Source organism: Labrus bergylta, chromosome 9 (assembly GCF_963930695.1).
Source record: "Labrus bergylta chromosome 9, fLabBer1.1, whole genome shotgun sequence".
NCBI classification, from domain to species: Eukaryota; Metazoa; Chordata; class Actinopteri; order Labriformes; family Labridae; genus Labrus; species Labrus bergylta.
Window position 1 is genome coordinate 17936254 of NC_089203.1, and position 19321 is coordinate 17955574.

A 19321-nucleotide genomic window follows, 5' to 3' on the forward strand; every position below is an offset into this window, starting at 1 on the left:
GCCAAAGCTACTGAGCTCAGACGATGCGATGAAATGAGAAAACAACAAAGATAATGTTATGAAAACATGATAACGCCTGTAGTTATTACACTTCATTAGGACCTGTCTACTCTTGATTTATGTTTTATATTAAGATTTAATAATTCAGTCAGAGCCATCATCATACTGATCCTGGACAGATGTAATTAAAAAAACAAATTCATTAAAACTAAAAATAAAAAGTGTATTTGCCTACAAACAAGACCTCATGGGCATGATTTCAATTAGTTTAAGATCGCAGTAGCCAAAAAACACCACAAGGTGGCGCCAATACTGCTCTACAGATAATACAGATTAATAAAGACTGATTTATATTAGCCTACCGATCTTGAGATATTAATCAATACATAGAAATGATGATTAGTCCCATTGAGATATTTTACTTTTCAGTGAAGCCTTTTATAAAAACGGACATCTGGAAAGAAGAAAATATGCATATCAAGAGATTTAGGATAAAAATTAAATGAATAATATTACATTAATGCCTTAGGTGAATATAAAGACGGACTGCTTGTGAAAAGAAATCTTTATTCTGTATTAAGTGTGCAGTTTGATGATCTAAACGTCATAAATAAAATGTTTATCTGGAAGCCAGTGTAGTAGTATGACTATTAAAGGTTCAGCACACACTCTGTGTAACCTCTAATAACATTTACTAGATGGCTCGGTGTTCTCGCCTGCCTTTATACTGCATCATTTATTCATAACTGTGCGTGTTTCTTTCCCTCATGAGTGGAAATCACAGAGGTCATGACCCTGCGGAGCTGTGATGTAACACAATCTAACAGCTGAGATGACATAACAGGCTCCTGACAGGAAGCTGGTAGTAAATTATTATTGGTTCAACTCCATCATTTTTCTTCCTGAGATGAAGACATCATATTAAACAACATTAATACGTTTATTAAAATTAAACTGTTTTTGAAACCAACATGAATGTTATAGATGAAACTATTTGTGCCGAACCATTTGAGAAACGACAATCTATGAGATGACATGAAAACTCTTCATCCCGGAAAAACAGAGTGAAAAAAAAAGGAATGCGTGTCTGTTTCAGGCTTCCATAGCCTACAAAGTATGGACTGTATTTAGTTACTTTTCCACAACCTTTCATTCATCTCAGGGTATTATCTTGTTCTTGAAAAAATACCTTTCCACAAACCTACCAAGCAAACAGGAAACAACTTCAAATAACTCGTTATCATGGAAAAATCTGCTGATGATGTATGAATGCATGTCCACTTAGGACTTCCCTAACAGTGACTATATTTTAATTTAATAGAATAGTTAATAAGCTAAATTATCACTAAATCTGCATGAACGTAAACATTACTGAAATAGTATTACACATATGTAACACTATTTCTATTATTTTGAACATTTATTTGGGTAACCTGAGTTACCCAGTCTACCGACCCACAAAATGTGAAATAAACCCACCCTGTCCTTTGTTTGTTGTCGGCATAAGTCTTACAACACAGAGAAAAGGGATTCTTGTAAAAAAAATAATACCCTCCCCTGCCCTGGTATCTCCACCCATGGACTCCACCCCCAGCCTAGGGCAAAACTTTTGCGTAGGTCTCCCATTTGTATTGTTGCTACAGAGAAGTGATGTCTACTGGGAAAACTCAGGGAGGCTCATTGCATTTAAAGAGACACACACACCAAAACGGAGCGTTCTGAGAGAGCTGGTTTATACAGGGTCACAAACCTCCTCTAGTGCTTGATTCATGTTATATTTTGACCAAAGCACAGCACTGATGATTAATTCAGACCACAGGAGAGTGTTTGAAAAGGTGGAAAAGGGGTATAATATGTCCTATTTAACTTAAAATATTTTGAATGTATTATGTTGATTTGAAAATGATACTCTCTCTGAACTCAAAATGTTTTAAGGAGTCATCATCTCCACATTTTCATAAACTTTTGAACAAGGATCATTGCAGCTAACTAGCAACATAAATTAGCTGTATCACACTGAAACTCATTGACTACTACACTTGTCTGACTTGTTACCCAGACATGACCTGAGAGATTAGACGTTTCTAGAGCCACACAGGGAGACAGACAGTGTGTAAATGGCTATGATCCCCGCTGTCTCTGATTCACTAATCCCTGTTAAAAGTTGCATTAGAGCAGCTGAAGGAGGGATTGCTACCTGCTGAGAGGGGCTTTTTGGAGATGGTTTGGTCAACACAGAATTAAAATGTGATTTCCAGGGGTCGCCGTACGTCCAAGACTCCTTGAATCACTGAAAGAAGATTAAACTCTGCCCAACTGAGTAAATCACGTAATCTGATAGTGTTGCTAAAATGAGGTGTGACCGCCTTTCAAGATCAGTCTGGGCCCAGTGTACAAGACTCAGTAAGTTACTAGTGGTTAAGTTCACAGTATGACCAATATTATATCTTTATATGTAGCAGGTGAATTTTTCTGGTAAAGTTCTTTGATTTAGGCTTATATTTGAGCCCCTTGGTACTTATTTTGCTTATCTAAATGAGCCAAAAGGCTTAATTGAGAAAAATACCCAGAAGATATCTCCAGAGACAGAATTAAACTTTTGATGAACTGTGAGGGTGAATAATGGTTCAAAGATTGGCTCAAATTTTGGCTCCTAAGATGACTGGTTCTCATAGACTCCAATTATGTGTTCCCACTTTCAATAAAAGCAATTACAGCTGCAGTGACTGAATACTCATGGAGGATCTCAGTGATGGTCAAAGCTTCTTTTGTGCTGCCATTTTTCCAAGTCATTGAGAAAAAAGAATTTCAAACCACTTGTGTCAAACAGCCTCTTAACTAAAACAGTATAAAACATTTTTTATCTTGACCAATGTTCCTATGGCTCTTTAATTGGTCAAAGAAAAATTCTGAAGAGTGATCAAAGCTGCCAAAGGTCAACGTGACCCCACAGTCAGAAAATAGTTGATATTACAAAGTGATGGTTTATTGTTGGGATACCAACATGTCAGTCTCCAAATCGTTTTAAGTGATAACCACTGTAAAAACTTAATATGGCTTATTCTAACAGTGTACTTTTTTTCAGGACACCAAGATACCAGGACAAAGATTACAATCTAATATTACAAATATGACACTCCCTGTTTAGATAAGCTAACAAGTACACCATATCCCGTACTGTGTGGGCTACAATCATGTGCTTCTTTATCATGTTTCTGGAGGAATTCAATCTATGAAGCTCCTTAAATTACACATCTATTGAAGCGTGGGATAGCCTGGCAGGGATGTACAGAGTCTTTGAAGCGGATGGCCAGGGTTTAACACTCACTTTGTTGCATGTCATTCCCTACTCCCTTATTCCTACTATCCACTTTCTCTACAATGCAGGCAAAAAATCTTAAAGCATCCATCAGCTTGAAATAGAACTATGAACTCGTCTATGCACCTTTAGCTTCTCTGTAAACTGAAATATGTCTTTTTACACATTTTATTTGACAATAATTCAAAGATAACTTCATAGTGAATGATTAGAACGCGTGTGACCGTCCAACAAGCTCAAGGTTAAAGTCTTCAGTCACAGCAGTATAAGTCACAAGAGGCTTGGCAGGAGATAAAGTATATTTAGAAGGTTGGATTAATCCACCTCGAGACAGATTCCTGTGGTACGAGAGTCACTCGTACAAATGTTCAACAGAACTATCAATATTTATCGTTTAAGCCCCAGAAGCTTCATGCGTATCACTTTTACTACAAGCGAGACCGACTTACCGTCAGGTCAACTTTCTCAGCTGATTTTGGCTCGACCCCAACTACGACCCGGGAGACCCTCTGCAGCTCTAAGCTTTCACTTTACACAGGAGGCGGCCAAACACACGAGTGAGGACACAACCTGCCAATACACACTCATTGTCATACAAAGGCTGCATGATACCCTTTAAATATGTCATTAGATTTCAAAGACAGAAAGGACATTTACTCAGTAAGTTGTGTTTATTCTTCCCTGTTAGGTTCCTGTGCAAGAGGGAATTACATTCTGATGAGGGGCAAAGCAACAAAAAGAAAAATAAAAGCATGGGCCAAGAGAAGAGTGCATAACAGTTCCCCCTGTACAACTAGTAGAAAATACTAGTTGGTCCCTATAAATATAGTGCAGCATTTAAAGTCCTTTCAAATGTACAAGATATGTTACAGACAGACTTCACAACATGAACAGTGGACATACAAAAACAACTTAGATGACTTTCTTAAGCTCGTCATACAAGACAAGGACAAACGCGCCACCCATGCCTCTGAGCACATTAGACAACGCCCCCTTAAAGAAGGCCTTGGAGCCCTCGTCACGGGCGATCTTCCTCCAGCAGTCGATGGTGCCAGAGTACATGATGTCAGCTGAGGGGAAGACAAAGAAACACAAGATATGTCATGTGTCATGGATTCGACAAAGAAAGCTGCAAAAACTGAAATTGGTGTTTTGATATATTGTAGCTTTTACCTCCTTTGCGTCCAGACTGCATCATCATACGACGACGGACAGTGTCGAAGGGGTATGACACGAGACCGGCAACTGCAGTCACGGACTGAGCAATCATCCAGCTAACAAAAATGTGTGTGTTCTTGGGGTCTGGGAGCATGCCTGCAAGAAAACAATGTCAATGGAGAAAGTTTACTAAAGTTTTAAAAGCAAGTAGTCCATTGGAAAAAGACAAATGAAGCATCACAACGCTTGATCATCAAACGTACCCTTTGCTGTGTCATAGACGCCAAAGTATGCCGCTCTGTAGATGATGATGCCCTGCACTGAGACGCTGAAGCCCTGATACAGACCCTTGATGCCATCAGACTTGCTGATTTTCACCAAGCAGTCTCCCAGGCCTTTGAACTCACGCCCCGCTCCTGCTTTGCCGACATCAGCGGCCAGGCGTGTTCTGGCGAAGTCGAGGGGATACACGAAACAGAGCGAGGTGGCACCTGCAGCGCCGCCCGAGGCCAGGTTACCTGCAAAATATCTCCAGAACTGAGTGTGCTTGTCCACGCCGTCGAGGAAAACCTTCTTGTACTTGTCCTTGAAAGCAAAGTTGAGGGCCTGAGTGGGGAAGTAGCGAATGACGTTGGCCAGATTCCCTCTCCAGAATGAGAGGAAGCCTTGCTCTTTGGGGATGCGGACGACACAGTCGATAATGCCCTTGTACTGCTGGTCTGCTGCGATCTGTTTGCTGGCATGCTGTACCTGGGATTAACGCAGAGATGAGGCAGTGCATTAGATCAAGTCGCGTCACTAGATCACATTATACATAGCAGCCTACTCATGCAGTGTGAGTGAACACCTGTTACTCTTCTAACAACTATAAATGATGAGGACTCAGACTCCCATGAATCCCCAGTGTCGGCCTGACAAACATTTGAAACAGAGCCAGAGCACAACACTAATGGCATCCATTCAAAACTTCACAGCCCCACCTCCTGCTGCTGCTGCTGCTGCTGAGCTCAGGCCCAACGCACCAGGGGACTGCCATGGTGCAAACCCTTACTGTGACCTTGGCTATAAGTTGTCAAGTAAAACGAAAGACCTGTCATGGTGGATGAACACCCCTGAGCATCACAGTCACAGTGGATGGTCATGTCTGCCTTTAATAACCCTGCATTTAAGCTGGGCTACACTGCAGCCTGCTGGCTGAAGTATTACGTAATAGATCTGATGCAGCTTGACTGTGCTCATTTCCATCTGTGCCTGCACCAATCTGAGACAAAGCTACTCTGATTCTAACTATATACTCCAGTTTCTAAACTCTAAACAATGCAGCATCTTTACATCACTTGATTGTCATCGACAATTCGCCACATCTTGTCAAATTTACACTCCATCACTATTACATCACTAGACAAATGAGCTCAAAAAGCATGTATAGTCATAACACCAGTTACTGGAGCAGGCTGCATTTCATTGACATTAAACAGCCTAACTTTTAACTTCACAAGGTGTCTTTAGAAATAAGGTTCAAACTCACCTGTAGGAGAAGCTTGACCCTCTCAATAGGAGCTACAGCTGTTTTGGAGATGGCAGCAGCAATACCACCAGCCAAGAAGTCCTTAGCGAAGGAAATAGCTTGTTCACTCATCTTCAGATGTTATCAGTCTCCGTCCCGCTGCCTCTGTCGATGGGGTTTGCCTGTGGAGTTGAAATGGCCGATTCAAACCTGGAGGAGAGGGGATTTAAGAAGGCTGAACGCGAGAAAACCCGTGAACTTCGACACTCGTGTCTCATTGGGCGACTGATGTTGTGGTGGGCGTGACTTACGGATGTCCGTTGATTCTGATTTGGTGCACCCCCTTGTCACTCTAGCCCATCACTGCTGCGTCTCAACAGTCCGAAGAAGTAAAGTTTGGTTACTTTGTAGAAGTTTTGTAGAAACTGATGAATTGAGTAACATCTTAACACACAGATATTGTTGTGTTATTCTATTAGGTTCTAGGTTGTGTGAAACGTCAAGTTTGAAGCCACTGAGGCCTAAAAGCTATGGTGGCTTAAGGTCATCTCAACTGTGAATGTCCTTTGACTGTCACTCAGTTTCTCACTATATGGAAAAGGAGGGCATGATTGAATCGGCTAATCAAACTCACAATCTTATCCGAAGTATCTCAGAATATTAATTGGAAACGACGAACAGCAGAAATTACATGATGTCATTGTCAACCTGAATATGAAGAATTCACATCATTTACCAAAGAGGAAGCAGCAAATACCAAGTGAAAAATACTTTAATAAAAGTAGAAGTCATGCATTCCAAAATTGATATTAACCAAATTACAGAGGTGGCAAATGGGGTACTACACCATGCAACCGTGGTCGGTTGCAAGAACATCAAGAGAAAAATAAATCAATAACCTGTGGCACACTGAAAGTCATTTTTAGTGTGCCAAAGATCACTGATTTTTCTTTCAAATTACAAAGATGTTAGCATCGAATTAATGTGAATTTCCCATTCTGCAAAATTGCCTATTTCTGTTCTGTAACCTTGAATCTCCTCTGTTAGATCATGAAGAGGTCTAACAGATTCAAGTATTCAAAAAAAATTGGAGCTTAATAAAGTAGGCTCTCTATCTCTTCATCTATTTATATTAATGCTTTTTTTTTTGCTGTGCCATGTTGTATTTGATCTTTATCTGCCTCTGAAATGAATTGAATTAAAAGGTACAAAGAATTGAATTAAAGGTATGCTTTAGAATGCACAAAAACACACCTGAGGAATGAAACCATGTATTGGTTCAAATTGAATGACAATGCACATATCTTCCATCACAATTCATGCAATCATTTGTTAATGATTAATCATATCCAAGTCAAACTAGAAATGCATTAAAATGGTACATTCACTGTACATAACATAATAAGAACAATGATCTGTCACATAAGCACATATAATCTATATGAATAAACTCAATAACGGAAATAAACTTATAAATAAATAGACAGTCCTAAAGGCACATAATATCTGGTTAAAAAGAGGCATTGTGGGTAAGATAACAATTCCTTTACAAAGAATACTGTCAGATGAAATACAGGTTTTTAAAGAGGTAGACCGTTGACAGGACACATGTTAATAACTTTTACAGTACAGCATCTGAAGTATTTCAGTCCAGCAAATCCTTTTTTCTACAGGTAACATGAGGTCAACAGGTACTCCTCTTCAACTAATGCAAGTTTCACCAGCGGCTTCCTAAAGACGACTCTGCTGGCCCAAAGTTCCTGTTTTTCAAGTGGCGCTTCACCTCTTCAAGCTCGTAAGGCCCGAGGCTCTGGTCGACCCCCGGCGCAAGCTTGTAGCTCAGAGGTGACAGGATGTACCCGTTGCGGTAAAGGCAGACCTGCTTACACATCTCGAAGCAGGTGAAGAGAAGGCCGAAGTAGGGAACAATCTGCACAGGAATGACAAAAGGTTGGGAGGTACAGATGAGCGTATCTACTTTAATTAAGTCAGCTCATATATGGTTAAAATATTGACCATAGATCCAGAAAGACAAGATTACGTTGTTGATGTGTTGCTTTTTTTAAAGTGGGTGCGTTATGCGTCAACAACATGTTGTGAGGCTTTGTTTTCATTCAGTTGCTCATTGACAGACTTCAGATGTATAAAGCAGCTATCATGACATTTGCAACTGAAATATGAGATGTGAGCGTGCTGTTCCAGAGACGGACTTTGGTCACCTTGCTCGTGATAGTCCTGCTATGAATTACACTCTGCACATTGCCGTCGCCCCCCCCCCCCCCCCCATCACTCCCCTTGTCGCATATGTGTTACGTTACTATAAAGTCACTCATGTCCCTAACCACGTGCACTCCTTCTCAGACCAGAACTCTATCCGCACAACTGACAGAGAGTACAACTGAAGTGTGAGCTTGTACCTTTATTGTGTTGGCAGTAAGACCGTTCCACAGAGAGAGGACGCCCTTATTTTTTACCACTTGTATGAAACAGTCAATCATTCCACTGAAGTGGACGTCGACTCCTCCGAAATGAGGCAGACGGGGACTCTGAGCCTGAGAAAACAGTGAATATGGAAAAAACAGCAGTCATAAAGAAAGATCATACCAAGCATTACAAGAAATGTAAAAAAAAAAAAATCATTGATATTTTTTATGTCATGTTATTCGGAAGTAAATTAACAGATTTTTTGCACATAAGTATCAGTTTAGGACATGTGATACCTCTGCTGTATGAGAAATTATTTGGAGAGCAATGGGTGCATGTTTAACTTTCCTACTCAACTTTTATAGCAACATTTTAACATTCACTTAACAGAATAAGCAACACTGTTCTTAAGACAGAACACAGGGAAATAAAAACAAGTACACATTAAACACTATTTTGTTGTTTTGAGGGCTAAAGTTAAACATTAAGGGCTACCTATAAAACCTTGAAAAGTTAACCTGGTAAACATACAGTAATGTGGAAGCTTTAGAAGCAGATATATAATCATGTTAGACTCTTCTCAACTTAGTCAGTGACTGTGGTGGTTTGTTAACCACTGCTCTACAAGCTGACAGTCATAGTCACAGAAAATGTATCTTAAGAAGCTACAAGGTTTCCAGAGGGAAAATGTATCTTAAGAAGCTATAAGGTTTCCAGAGGGAAAACACTGCCATATGTGTGTAAAACGATTCAAACAGCTTAGTTTGCAGAGGAAACATCAAGTTAAACAAAACTTCGCTGAAATTGTCAGCCTAAACTTCTGTAAACTTCCTATCATCTCTCCTCTGTCTGACTTTTAATGTTTTATTCTGACACTAAGACAAGAGGAGAATCCCTGAAAAGATAATTATGCAATATAATAATAAGGTGACAAGTCTGTGATTGGTTTGATGATCTGCACAAACAACTCTCACCTTCTCTGCTGTCTGATAGTTACTGTCTATCTTTGGAGAACTTATCTATAGCTTGTGCAGACCTGGGAGACATTCACATTCTCAGCTGCTGTCAGGCCGTGTTAATACGCATGGAGGCTAATAATAGTCTGATAAAAGCGGATGGAGAATTCTGTCCTTTGCAGCATCATTGTTCCCCGTGTGTCCTTCTCACATGTGGTGGGAATCTCAAACAGCAGGTTAACTAAGGTGAATGTGGTGCAGACCATGTTTGACACTGAAGGATGTTTTGGTTAAACAAAGGGGAAATGTGATGCATTTTGTCATTTATTATTATTATTATGAGACATCATTACTTGTGAGTGTTTAATCTAAAAAAAAAAACACATAGTAGTCCAAAAACCTTGAGCATTAAGTTAGACTTTTTCAATATTACTATTTCAATACACTCATACTGCCATCTTATGGACAAAAGGTGGTACTACATAAACTATACTGACTAATTTGTTAAATGTAATTTCCTCAAATAATTAAGGTAACATTATGAAGAAAAAAGAAAAAAGAAACAGAGAATCGTATAAAAGCATAAATAAAATTAGTTAGTGGAGAATTATTACATAATGGATATTTAGCAATTTCCTTAAAAGGTCAGAAAGATGTAAAATTATCAATATTTGTTACCTTGTACTTTTGTAGTGTTGCTTGTTTTTTCATACTATTTCTTCCAGTCACAGACATTGCAAATTAGCGTAGGCTTTCAATGCTGTGATGTGCAATATCAGTTTACATGCTACAGACTTGTCCCTACAGATATAAACCTGAAGAAAAAAAGTGATTGATAGACTAAGAGCAGGCAACTAAGTAAATAACTGATCTTTTCTGTATTCGTTTGCCTGTCCCTTTTCTTTTTCTTTTTTGAAAATGTCTTTGTTCCTTTTCCCCATGAGAATAAACTATAGCATATACTGTATGTAGAGAGCAGTGTTGTGGTTACCTGCATTTTTCTTTTTACAGTTTCAAAAGGGTAGGAGAGGGTTTGTGCCACTCCTGCCGCAAGACAACCATTAATGAAGTTCTGGAGAGGAGTGAAACGAAAAGGAGGCTCCTGCCAGAACTTGTCCAAGTGTACATAGACTGCATAGCAGCCCAGAGAAAATGGAAAAGCACCTGAAGACAAATAACAAGATACAGTTAAATATATTTCTGATTAACTGTGAGCAGCAAAACATGCACTCTGTGAGAGGTTACAACTAAATAACTTTTTTCTTTTTCTAAAGTTATTTAAAAATGTAAAAAAAAAAAATAGGACATAGCATTTAGTATTGATTTAAATCAATCAACTCATACAAAGAATAATGACGTTCATGGTGCAGAAAAGCAGAGCTATTGTAAAATAATTTATGTCCGATGTCATGTGACTGAGCACACATAGGAAATGAACTAATTTGTAACACACCCAATAAAGTGAGAGAGAAGCCCCTGTAGAGAGCCAGCAGTCCTTCACTCCCGTGGATCTTTGACAATGTGTGAAATACGCCGATGTATGTAGGCTGTCTGCAGTTCTGAACCACCAGTCTGGTTTCTGCCACCTCTAGAGGGTACGTGACCAGAGCAGCAGCAACGCCAGCCAGTCCACCAGCAATAATGGCTCTCCACTGAGAGATGAAGCCCAGTTCATCCATGTGCAGGTGGACTATCCTAGAGGCAGAGGAGGGGAAATTTTAATTATGTTTCATGTGTTGTCATTTTTTTTAATTCCTTGCTAAAAAAACAACTGTGCATCTGATTGCCCTAAAATGTCCCTGTCTCAATAAAAGTGTAGACACGATTAGTTTACAAATTAACTAGTGAACACAATCCGTTGGTAAAACATTTTTAAGATCTTAATCTGTGACGCAAAAGGAAACGTATAAGGGCATCCCTATTTCAAGCATTGCATTATAAATGTAAACATTTTCTTTAATGCTTATTGTTTTTTCACTAGCCATGTGTGAAAGTGCGTGTGCGTATGTGCGTGTGCGTGTGCGTGTGTGTGTGTGTGTGTGTGTGTGTGTGGGGGGGGGGGGGGGATGGGGCGCTTCCTGGAACACCGTGTACTGACTACGTAGTGACAGTACACTCGCACACGTGTCCTGGGAGAGAACACCACTGATAGAAGACAGTATATAGGTTGCAGTATTTATGACTGCACCCTCTATTACTGTTGTCAAAGCTGTGGTTGTTCTCCCAACAGATGTTTATGTATCAGCAATCCAGCCGTCATTGCGGTACGTTTTGGCCGGTAGTGACCCCAGACAAAGACGGCGTTGTGAGATTCCCTGAGCTCAGCCTTACAGGCTACGCTTCCGTTCATGCAGCCTGCAACTACTACTAATTTCCATAATCGATTCACTGTTTGTTAATATTTCATAATCTGCACAAATTATAATCAACCAACAGTGCTGAATCCATAGTAGTTCAGTTAGGCTACTTACAATAGATCACATTGAAATCAGTAAACATAGACATTGAGAAGCTAGATTTGGAATTTTATAGGATGAAATAGTTTAACAATTAATGGAATAAAAAAAACAGCAACTATTGATAAATGTTCCCGAATTAGTTCTACAAGCTACTTCTGTACTGTAATGACTTGCTGCTTATTTTTATTCTAAAACTAAATATGTGAATATCTTGTGAATAAAAAGTAAACAATAAACATTTGAATATATGAACTTTGGCTTAATTTGACTTTTTGCTGATTTAAAAATAAAGATTAAATCAGGAAAATAACTGGTAGTTTAATCAACAATTATAATAATAATAATAACAATAATAAATTGTATTTAGAAGCACTTTTCAAAAACTCAAAGACACTGTACAAATTGTTAACAAACTGAAAGAACAGCACAGTAATGACAGACTAACAGACATTGCAACATTACACGCAAATCATAAAGATAACAATAAAAGGTAAAACAACAGAAAATACATCACAATTATACATTAAAAGCTTGTTTAAAGAGGTGAGTTTTGATAAGTGATTTGAAAGTAGATAGCTGATTTACATATCCTTAAACAACTCGTTTACTGATCAAGCTGTAGACGCGAGAAGCAAACTGCCTGTGAGACAAGATTCAGGGCAAAGAAACTCCTGTCACTTTAAAAATCGAATGAGCAAATACAGTCTCGTGATTGGCCGAAAATAGAAGAGGAAAACCAAAACAGGAAGTGCATGTTTAGATGAGGTGGAAGTAAACAGACTTTTTAAATAAACCCTTTTTTTTATTGCTATAGAAAATGAAATAAAATAAATGCCAATCATATTACTAACGTGTTCCCCCTTGAACTAGATTAATTAACTTATTTTATAACACTGCTCACCACACAAACATGCTAAGTCGACGTCAGCTGACGAATTTGGCAAACAGATAATTTATCATAGATACTCTGACAAACACAATAAGAACAGATCATTTTAAATCCATTTAAAGGGTTAGGTTAGGTTAAGATTTACTTACTTTTTGTATGTTGCGAGATGGACTGCGGTGTAAGGAAACAACCGGAGACAAGAAGTCAGGTTTCCTTTCCAAAGTCCTCGAAGCCCCTCATTCTGGTAGATGAGAAGAAAACTTTGCCAGAATCCTCTCTTACAGTGAAAAGTGCCAATCTGACTCTTGACTTTAACCACCTCTAAAGGCGACGTCACGGTTTTACTGAAAACACCTGCGAAAGCGGCGCACATAAAGCTTTGAGTCCTCGTCAGCCTGTTGTCTTTTTTGACCGAGGCCATCACTGCTCGGCCCCTCCGCTGACCTGTCCGCGTCCTGCGATGATTTTAGTTTGTTCCGAGGGACGGGGAAGGGTTTTTTTTGTACAGGTTAGACATCTAAATTTAGAGGACGAGGAGGTATCCGTCTCCTGTCCCGTCCAGTGGTGTTATGTGACAAAGCCGAAGAGGACCTGGAGTGACGTCTCAGTGAAACTAGAGGGCGCAAGTGCACATGGTTTAAATCCTTTAAGATCCTTCAAGTCCATTATTACATGCAGGGCTGATCCAGGTGTGACATTTATTCATACTTTTACAAAATAAGGAAGGAAGTATGTATACTCTTTTTTTTTTTTTGAAGTAAAAGTAAACAGTGTTGACTGTTGACTATCTAACCAGCTGACTCTGCTGTAGGTGTATGTATCAGCAAGGGTGAGGGGGCAGAGTACAGGGCCGTGGGGGTCACTTGTCAGTCACATGTTGTGATGAGAATGAGAACCATCACCGTCTCAGCTTGCAAAGATCAAGGAACCAATTCTGGATCTGAGGAGGGACCCCTGTTTTCAGGTGGTCAGTGTTGACATTGTGGAGGACTTTAAGCACTTGGTTGTGTAATTAGACCACAAACAGGACTGGGCCTAACACACTAATGCTGTCTACAAGAAGGGCCTTTTTTTTCTCATTCTTTTTACTCGTGAGTCTACTCTGTATACATCCTTATTACAGCAGGTCCCAGAAAACAAACAACATTTTTTAAATAGCTATATTCACTCCATTTTTTTTATGACCACAAATCCATAACAGTACATTACCGGTAAGTTTTTTCATCTTGTTAGAAGATTCTTTATTTTTCAGCATTGTAATAAAGAAATACTCTACTTTTTACGATATACTCAGAATGCTGAGGAATAAGGAAGCCCTTTTTGAAGTTGGTACCCCAGAAACAGAAACAAAACCACAAATACAAATCAGTTTTTAAAATTGCAGATTGCACAGACAAATCTGTATTTTGAGATGAAATATTATCAGTGGAATTTTTGGTCAACTTAGTACCTATTGAACCTTTTGTCTTAATTATTCCACTGTTTATTAGAAACAGTGTAGAATTTGAAACATGTCATTAAACCATTCCTCACATGCTCCGCTGACCTCTTTAGAAGCCTTGTGGGATGACTTTGTCTCTATAGGTGGCGCCAGACTCCAACTATTTGATTTGACTGGGGCTGAAATAACTATTGGAATATTCAACTCAAGCAGAGACAACATGTTGTGTATAAAATGCTCCGCTAAATACAATACACACATTTTATTTTGAAGGCTACTTTAGGAAAACATTTGAAGATTTTTTTTAATTAACATTTTGATATATTTATTTTGGCTATTTCCAGAATGAGCTATTGAGAAAAAAAGAATAGAGCACTGTATCAAATTGTATGACATTAACTCAGTAATAGGCAGACCTCAGTCAGCCTCCTCTTTATCGATGGTCTGAAAAAAAATGGGAAGTTGATGGTTTATTATTTAAAGCCAGCTTTAATATAATATTCAGAATTGCTATTGTTTATTGTATGTTTCAAAATTTGCAGTGACTTTGATATCATGTTATTCTACTTGTAATTTCTTAATTTACCTCAAAGATAAACCATGTCTGACTTACTGTTTAACTGTATTTATCAGCAGGACTTTATTGTTGCTGTCTCTTTCAGCACCATGTTTGTTTTCCCCTTGTCTGCATGTCAGGAGAGCCTCCCTCCCCTGCCGGGATGACAACCTTTAGATGCATGCGAGGAGTCTAAGTTCTGTCTGTGGCAGGACCACTTGGCTCCTTCACAAAGGCTGTGTGGAATAACAGAGACTAGCAGAGGAAATGACAGCCTGATTCCCTTCAATACCTCCTCTGACTGCCTACTGGGGGAGGATCAGGGTCTGGCTCTGTGTATGTGTATGTGTGTGTGTGTGTGTGTGTGTGTGTGTGTGTGTGTGTGTGTGTGTGTGTGTGTGTGTGTGTGTGTGTGTGTGTGTGTGTGTGTGTGTGTGTGTGTGTGTGTGTGTGTGTGTGTGTGAGAGATTTGGCTTTCACTTAAAACTCAAGAACCAGTTAAAATGCGGTGATGTTTAAGTAACAAGTGCTAAGAAACTAGGTTATGGTCCATGTAATCAAAAACACAGTCAGAGATATTGACTTATATTTATGCTCTGATGGAAAAATGTTACAGGATTACAACAATTTTGTTCCTTCGAGCAATAAAGAAGCCCACTTTGAGGACCCTTTGATCTTTCTGTCATATGTGTCTGTAATAGTAAAAGATAATGGGACAGCTCTCTTTAAAGATAAGTGCTGTGATGCAGTATCTTATCAATTAATGCTTCAGCAATCAAACAGGACACCAAAAATCTGCTGCCACTCTGTCTCCTCTGCTGTCCTTCCTGTGTCCCCACGTTGCCTCCTTTACCCGCCTGTATGCGTATAGAATACACATAGAGCCCTGCCCTCTTCCTGTATGTATGTAACACCCCCTCCTCCCCTGAATAAGTGCTTCCTTCATGCAGCAGAGCAGCACGGGAGCAGCCAGTGTGCCTTTGTGTCTCCAGGACTGGCACGTAGCAGTAGGTGTAGGCTGGCTGAGGCATTGTCATTCCCCGGGTGTCATGCGCAAGTCAACCCTTGATCTCCCACTTTGAAGTGCATTGCTGGAGGACCTGAGAGGGACGACCGTGCATCCAACGTGAGCTTATTGTGGTCAGCAGAGGGCGCAGGATACCAGGGAGGGCTGCCTGTCATCCTCACAGACTGGAGCAATAAAAATCTCACCTCATTATCTGAGACAGTCACATCACAGGCTTGTGTTGGACGGGGAGGGGAAGGGGAAGAATGAGTGGAGGTGGAGATGGGGGGGAGGGGGGGGTGACACCCTTTAAGTGTGGGGGATGAGTTGGTGAGAAAAATCAGGCATAAATACAATCACTGTGGCACCATGTTCACAGCTCTATCAACAAGGCTCAACAAGGCCAAACTGCCGTGCTCCCCGGCTCACTTCACAGGACCAGGGGACTTGTTATGCATAAAGAGCCTCATTCTGAATTAATGGTTTCTGTGATGGGTTAAATGGTGAAAGGTTGTCAGGGTTTGTTAGGAATAGTGAATGCAATGTTGCACCTCATTACAGGAATCAGTATTTATTACGACTAACACCGAAACTACCGTTATCTCAGCCTGCAGACCGGTAAACGTGCCTCTGTATAGAGTCAATTAAAGTTGAAATATCGGCTGTAAACGTGTAGCCTTAAGGAGGTCATTTGTGCGAAGATGCATTCAAGTGCTGAACCATGATTTATAACGCTGACGTGGGATGAATTTCAACTCATTTGCACTGACATTTTCAGGAGGGTTGAAAACTGTTGGAGGAATATAATAACAGAAAAGTTCTGCATAAAATAAAATATGGGGATTTTTAAACGATATTTTCCATAAATGTCATTTTGTCGTGCTACTTCTGTTCTCCTTGCAAATCTTAACAAGCCACGATGCATCACCTATTTTACCAAGATGTAGATGACCAGGAAGCCCATTGTCTGTGAGGATGCAGAGGAGAACTTCTGGCAGCTGGTGCCCCCTTATCTTCCCGTGTACAGCCAATAAATCAATATCAAATCTAAGGAACAGGAAGCCAGATGGCCTTTCTACAACCCACCAGGCTGGGTCGCTCTCAGGGACTCCTCAGCTACTGTACCGCCGGAGCATGCGGCACAGGCAGCAGCCCTTTGAAGACATACACATTCAACAAGCAGCTCAATGAATGACTAAAGGGAACAAATAAGCTGTTACGACTCTGCTCAAATCACTGTTTGTGTTTCCATCCACATCAAAGGCCTCGGTCTGTTTGATATGCGGCCCCCACACCTTGATCTGAGCCACGTACAGGTAGAAGGGAGGAGCAGGCCATTGAGACGAGAGAGGGTCATGTGGTCGCTCCTCTCTGCTCCGGCTCGAGGGGAGTTGACCCAGACGAAGGGTCTGATGGTGTCTCTTTTTCCCCAGGGTGCTATTGCCTCTTACACCCATCAGTAGACACATTATTTATAGGGTGGGGGGCTATTGATTATATGCTTTTAAATAATAGTCACATACATTTGAAGCAGGTATTAAAAATTCAAAATAAGACACATTTTGGAACTAAGGATTTCCTTTCATACATGTTTGACAGAATAGCAACAGGACAGAGATGGACAGAGACTGATGGCGGCTGGAGAGGTCAGTTACCTAAACATATCCCGCCAGACTCATCCTGATTTCTGTGCGAGCCAGGGGTCAGGTTAAACAGTAGTTTGATTGAATGGCTGTTCACAGGCCAGTGTGAAATGCCAGCTCTATTGCAATGTGGCAGCAGGGAGGAGGGGGTTTCTCTGGCCTTTGTGTGGTTGCGGTCTTAGAGCACGGAGCCATTGTTAGAGGCTAACCAGCCAGCCCCTCAGACTCTCCTTTGCCCTGCTTTGTCTCGAGCAGCGGGACCATTTCCTTCATCCAGGTCAGGGCAGGGTCGTGACTTTGGACACCAGTCTTCCCATGTCTGTCTGCTCTTGGCCAGCATACTCATAAATGCATACAACAGTGAGGCAGGTGCTGTTATGTCGCATGTCAGGGTAATAAATGCTGCTTTGGTAGAGCAGGTTTTTAGCCTTTTAAGAATAAGAAAGTAACAGAGAAAAAAACAAAAATTTGATCAAAATAAAAGAATGAAATGAGAATAAAGTAGTTAATCTTTATGTGCAGAGTTTAATTTGTCTACAAAGAACAAGTTGGAACAAATTTATGATCTTCATAATTCTCATTGTCTCAAGAGAAATCACACTTGTTCCTTTTGCAAATGTGTAAACACACCACCACACGCATTAGATAACCTCTTATCTGCCTTGAAGTGTCCAAGTTATGCATCTGTAGAGGTTTCAGAAGAGCAAACTCTTTCTTTCCTGAAGCTGGACCTGCCTTATCACAGCCTGACCATCACAGTGATAAGAAGAGGAAAGGCCAAAGGGCCATAAGGAACAGTGTGCACTGCTCAGGTCACCAGTGTGAGGAGGCTGGACTCAAAAGAGGAGGAGGAGGAGGGGGGCGGACAAGAATATTATCTGATAAGAATCACCAGGGTCTTTTGATCTGAGAGAGGCTGATCCTGGGCTACAGGGTCTCATGCTGGGAGGACGAGTGGAACGACACTGCAGGTACAAACAAGCGAGCCCTTGAAGGGGCTAAGCATATTTACACAGGGGAGGCTGGAAAGAGATTCATGATGCACACATTGCAAATATACGAGCATGTTGTCCTCACGATTGCAAACTATAGAAGAATTGTAAAAGTTTAGACAGCAAAAAGCTCAAATAATTCTTAATTTTGAGAAAAGAAAAGACATTCCCTACATTGTTGATAACGTCATACTGTATTTATGCATCTTTAAAAGTAATACTTGAGTGTCCTTGCATAGCTTTGCAGAATAGTCATTGCAACTATATGAAAATGTGACAAATAAAGCTCTAAAATCTTGAATCAGTTTCGTAGGTTTTGTCTCAAAAGTCACAGATAAAAAGACGTCATGTGGAGGCCAGACAGGACCTGAGGCTGCAGTACAAGCTGTGGCCCGAACCAAATGCCTAGCTGTATTGCCCAGAGCAAGATTGTTGAGTTTTTTTGTGTGCCTGGAGTGACCAGAGGAGGGGTTAGCAGGCTGCTGCAGAGTTAAAGTATCCTTAGCAACAGTAAAAAAACAGAAGAGCAGACGCAGTGCTATCCAGGCTTCTTCTTTTTTTACAGAACAAGACTCAGTGATGTGGCTTACTATAATGTAAAGATTTTTTTTAATGTATTCTTTTTTGTTCAATTTCATCAAATGAAAAAAATAAAAAAGAATTGTGTTGTGTGACAAAAGGCGTGGTGTGGCTTATTACTTTGAGCCAATGTGGTCCTAAAGCTTTTAAAAATAAATATATATATATATATAAATGAGCTGCGTTGTCATACTCTCTGATGTAGCATTCAATGTGGACACTGCAGTTCTTATGAATGTAATCAAAGAACACCTTCCTGCTACAATAAACACTTACAGCTGAAAATAGTCCTAATCAAATGCACTATTTACCAGAAACATCAGTGGAAAGGGATAAAAACTACATCAGAAAGATTTGAGAAATGGAGAAGCATTCTTTGGGATTTGGTCTTT

The 19321-nt window shown here is 40.1% G+C and overlaps 2 protein-coding genes across 2 annotated transcripts; both read right to left on the bottom strand.

Annotated features, from left to right (window-relative positions):
- Positions 1-3971: 3971 nt before the first annotated feature.
- On the bottom strand, positions 3972-6199 carry slc25a5 (solute carrier family 25 member 5). The gene is made up of 4 exons (XM_020635717.3): positions 6006-6199; positions 4741-5227; positions 4493-4633; positions 3972-4389 (listed from the first exon to the last, which is right to left on the bottom strand). Exons 1-4 carry the CDS (start codon positions 6114-6116, stop codon positions 4232-4234), a joined length of 897 nt encoding a protein of 298 aa, XP_020491373.1. The 5' UTR covers positions 6117-6199; the 3' UTR covers positions 3972-4231.
- Positions 6200-6738: 539 nt separating this feature from the next.
- On the bottom strand, positions 6739-13305 carry slc25a43 (solute carrier family 25 member 43). Its single transcript, XM_020635747.3, has 5 exons — positions 12862-13305; positions 10818-11059; positions 10356-10528; positions 8402-8536; positions 6739-7914 (listed from the first exon to the last, which is right to left on the bottom strand). Exons 1-5 carry the CDS (start codon positions 13131-13133, stop codon positions 7702-7704), a joined length of 1035 nt encoding a protein of 344 aa, XP_020491403.1. The 5' UTR covers positions 13134-13305; the 3' UTR covers positions 6739-7701.
- Positions 13306-19321: the final 6016 nt, after the last annotated feature.

Bases quoted from the DNA above. Each gene is read 5' to 3' on its own strand.
- slc25a5 (XM_020635717.3), bottom strand. From the start codon at position 6,116: ATGAGTGAACAAGCTATTTCCTTCGCTAAGGACTTCTTGGCTGGTGGT. The intron at 5,228-6,005 runs GTGAGTTTGAAC...CGTTAATCCCAG, and splicing joins GGGTCAAGCTTCTCCTACAG to GTACAGCATGCCAGCAAACA. The intron at 4,390-4,492 runs GTAAAAGCTACA...TCTTCCCCTCAG, and splicing joins GCAGTCTGGACGCAAAGGAG to CTGACATCATGTACTCTGGC.
- slc25a43 (XM_020635747.3), bottom strand. From the start codon at position 13,133: ATGGCCTCGGTCAAAAAAGACAACAGGCTGACGAGGACTCAAAGCTTT. The intron at 10,529-10,817 runs GTGTGTTACAAA...ATTTGTCTTCAG, and splicing joins CTTCTCTCTCACTTTATTGG to GTGCTTTTCCATTTTCTCTG. The intron at 7,915-8,401 runs GTACAAGCTCAC...ATTCCTGTGCAG, and splicing joins TTACTGCCAACACAATAAAG to ATTGTTCCCTACTTCGGCCT.